At 47.2% G+C, this 3,120-nt stretch overlaps 1 protein-coding gene across 1 annotated transcript; it reads left to right on the top strand.

Annotated features, from left to right (window-relative positions):
- The first annotated feature begins 233 nt into the window (after positions 1 to 233).
- MPST (mercaptopyruvate sulfurtransferase) lies at positions 234 to 1,866 on the top strand. Its single transcript, XM_010293328.1, has 2 exons — positions 234 to 890; positions 1,496 to 1,866. The coding sequence occupies exons 1-2, from the start codon at positions 296 to 298 to the stop codon at positions 1,792 to 1,794; spliced, it is 894 nt and encodes a 297-aa protein (XP_010291630.1). The 5' UTR covers positions 234 to 295; the 3' UTR covers positions 1,795 to 1,866.
- Positions 1,867 to 3,120: the final 1,254 nt, after the last annotated feature.

Here is a 3,120-nt window from a genome sequence, read left to right as displayed (position 1 = left end):
CCGGGTGGGGTACTGGGGCCTGGGTGCAGGGCAGGACTGTGCCATGGCTGTCCCGCTTGGGGCAGGGTTTGGGCTGAGCTCTGTGAAACTATTTTCAGGGCTGGAGCATTTCAGACCCCTCACTGTAGGCTTAGCCAGCACTTCAGTGTAGACACAAGTCTTTGGTCCCAAAATGCATCTTTGTCCAGTCGCTTTTTGTAAGGCTGGTCTCTGATCTGTGATTTCTTCCTTTTGCAGTCAGGTGGATTCAGGCAAGCCTCAGGAATCAAGTAATTTCTGCTAGAACTCAGGAGCAATGTCGCAACAACTCCTCTACCGTGCTCTGGTATCTGCAAAATGGCTTTCAGAAGCCATTAGGTCCCAGCAAGCTGGTCTGGCCTTGAGAATCGTGGATGCATCCTGGTATTTACCGAAGATGAAGCGTGACCCAAAGCGGGAATTTGAGGAGCGCCATATCCCTGGTGCAGTTTTCTTCGATATTGACCAATGCAGTGACCGTACTTCACCTTATGATCACATGTTGCCCAAGGCTGATGACTTTGCTGAGTATGTGGGGAAGCTGGGTGTGGGGAATGATTCCCATGTTGTGGTGTATGATGGCAGCGACCAAGGCCTCTTCTCAGCACCTCGGGTGTGGTGGATGTTCCGGGTCTTTGGACATGAAGCCGTCTCCCTTCTGGATGGCGGCCTGAAGAACTGGCAGCGAGAGGGGAATGCGCTGAGCTCTGGAAAAAGCCAGGTAGCTCCCTCTGAGTTCCACGCCTCCTTGGACAAGTCCCTGGTGAAAACGTATGAGGATGTCTTAGATAACTTGGATTCCCACCGCTTTCAACTAGTGGATGCGCGCGCCGCAGGACGGTTCCGGGGAGTAGAGCCAGAGCCCCGAGATGGTAATTTGCCTCCTGAGACACTGGCATAATAAAAAGGGGCTTCATTTAAGGTGCCCATCAGTTTGACTTCAGTAGATGTAATGAAGGGAAATATGGTTGCCCTTTATGGGATGGGACTTGAGGCAGCGTATCCACCTGGCCTCCTCTGCTTTTGATAGCAAGTGCTGCTCTTTGAAAATTCTGTAGTGGGGAAGCCATGTGTTTGTTTTTTTTTTTTCCTCATGAGGGTCTGGGGTGAAGAACGTAGCTTTCATATACCTCAAAGATATTCATTGGTCTCTTCATCTAGTGGTGCTACTCTTCCCCTCAGAAGGGCCTGTGGAGGTGCTTCAGCATGGGTTGCTTTGATGCAGGGAAGATGTGGAGGGAACTGGGAGGAAGAAAAGAACTTGACAGGATTGTGTCGATATGGTAACCTGAAGGTTAGAGCCATCCTTCCTGAGTAATTAGTAATCTAGTAAAGCAAAGTTTAACAAAAATGTATTTGGTTTAACAAAATACACTAAACAATAAATATTCTTCCCAGTGAAACAGAGAACATGTTTTGCAATGGATTTGACCCAGACAGTAGAGGTTAGTTACTATCTGTATTGCTTTTCCTCCAGGAATCGAGCCTGGTCATGTCCCTGGGTCGATGAACATCCCCTTCACGGATTTCCTCACAGAGTCTGGCTTAGAGAAGACCCCTGAGCAGATCCGCAGTCTGTTCCAGGAGAAGAAGGTGGACCTCTTAAAGCCGGTGGTAGCCACATGTGGCTCTGGGGTCACTGCCTGCCACGTGGCTCTGGGGGCATACCTCTGTGGCAAACCAGATGTTGCTGTGTATGATGGGGCCTGGGTGGAATGGTACATGCGGGCACAGCCTGAAAATATTATTTCTGAGGGAAAGGGGAAGACAGTGTAATAAGCTGCTTCATCTCCCACCTGTGCAGATAATTTGCCTTGAAACAGAATTTGGAGAAGATGGGTTTAGCATTCCTGGTTAAGTGATATGAGGTAAAGGTGTTGGGTAACAAGTACAGGCACATGGTGCTTTGGCACTTTCTATTTACCCTACTGCTGCTGCTTAGGAGCATAACAATGACCTGGGCAGCCAGCTCTAGGTGACCCTGCTTGAGTAAGTGGGGTGAACCAGCTGTCCTCCTGGGGTGACTTCTAATCTCAGCTGTTCTGTGATTCTGTGACCTTTTTATAGTATCAGATGTAAGCGAGAGAGTGCTGGTGGCAGCATGGGGAAGTAATTGAGTCAAGCCAAGCTCATGACTCAGGACATTACACCATGTTCACTCACAGGATGGTCATACTTGTACAACTGTGCCTCATTATCTTGCTCTCTGTCCTAGAAGCTATCCATGCATTTTCTGGCCATTTTGAGTACAAAACTTAGGGGATAAACATAGCTGTTAAAGGAGCAAATATGGCTTCCAGGATGGTGCTTAGGTTAGAGACTTGGTTTGGATTTCTTCTTGCACTTGGACGCTAACTGCAATGTGTACTTAGCCAGTTTTGTAACCCCATGGTCCAAAATCCCCCTTGGGGGGGAAAAAAATTCTGGGATTAAAAAGGAGTAAATAAACATGTGTTTCAAGGTCTTTCTGCTGAATGGAGCTTATGTGAGTGTTGCTTGGGTGATTCCAGGAACTCTGTTTGTATGGGATCACTTTGTCTTGATGATTCAAATCACGTTCCCTTCCTTTCATGAGTAGAACTACTTCTCTTAACCTCAACAAGCTCTTTGGCCCAGGAAAGACAATGGCATGCCTCTCTTGGGACTTCTCACCATCTTCCTTCTTTCAGTCCTTGTCCATTTGCTTTTGGCCAAAAACTCCACCGTTAGTCAGTCACAGCTCTGTTCTGCAAAGACCGGATATCAGTTCATATGGTGAAAATTGGACTGCACGGGTGTTTCTGTTCTTTCCATGAGACTTACTGTGTAACCTTAACAAAACTTAGGGAACTGAGACCTACAGAGGAATAGCCCACAATGGTAAGTATTTTTTCCCAAGACCATTGTCTTATATCTGAGTGTTGAAATCCCCCTGGGTATCTGGGTATTCCTGAGAATGTTCAGGAATCTGTTCTCTAGTATTTTCTCCTCTCAAACGAAAAAAAAAAGAAAAAAGGCAAGCCTGCACCTATTTTGGCTCACTGGTAATTTAGAAAGTTAATGAGACAGTTTCTGCTCTTGGGCTTGCAGCAAGGGTACCTGTGGACATCTGAGGGTGACGGG

The sequence above is a fragment of the Phaethon lepturus genome, unplaced genomic scaffold, assembly GCF_000687285.1.
Source record: "Phaethon lepturus isolate BGI_N335 unplaced genomic scaffold, ASM68728v1 scaffold55538, whole genome shotgun sequence".
In the NCBI taxonomy this organism is placed as follows: domain Eukaryota; kingdom Metazoa; phylum Chordata; class Aves; order Phaethontiformes; family Phaethontidae; genus Phaethon; species Phaethon lepturus.
The sequence above is the reverse complement of the archived record's forward strand: the minus strand, read 5'-3'. Positions and strand labels throughout refer to the sequence as shown.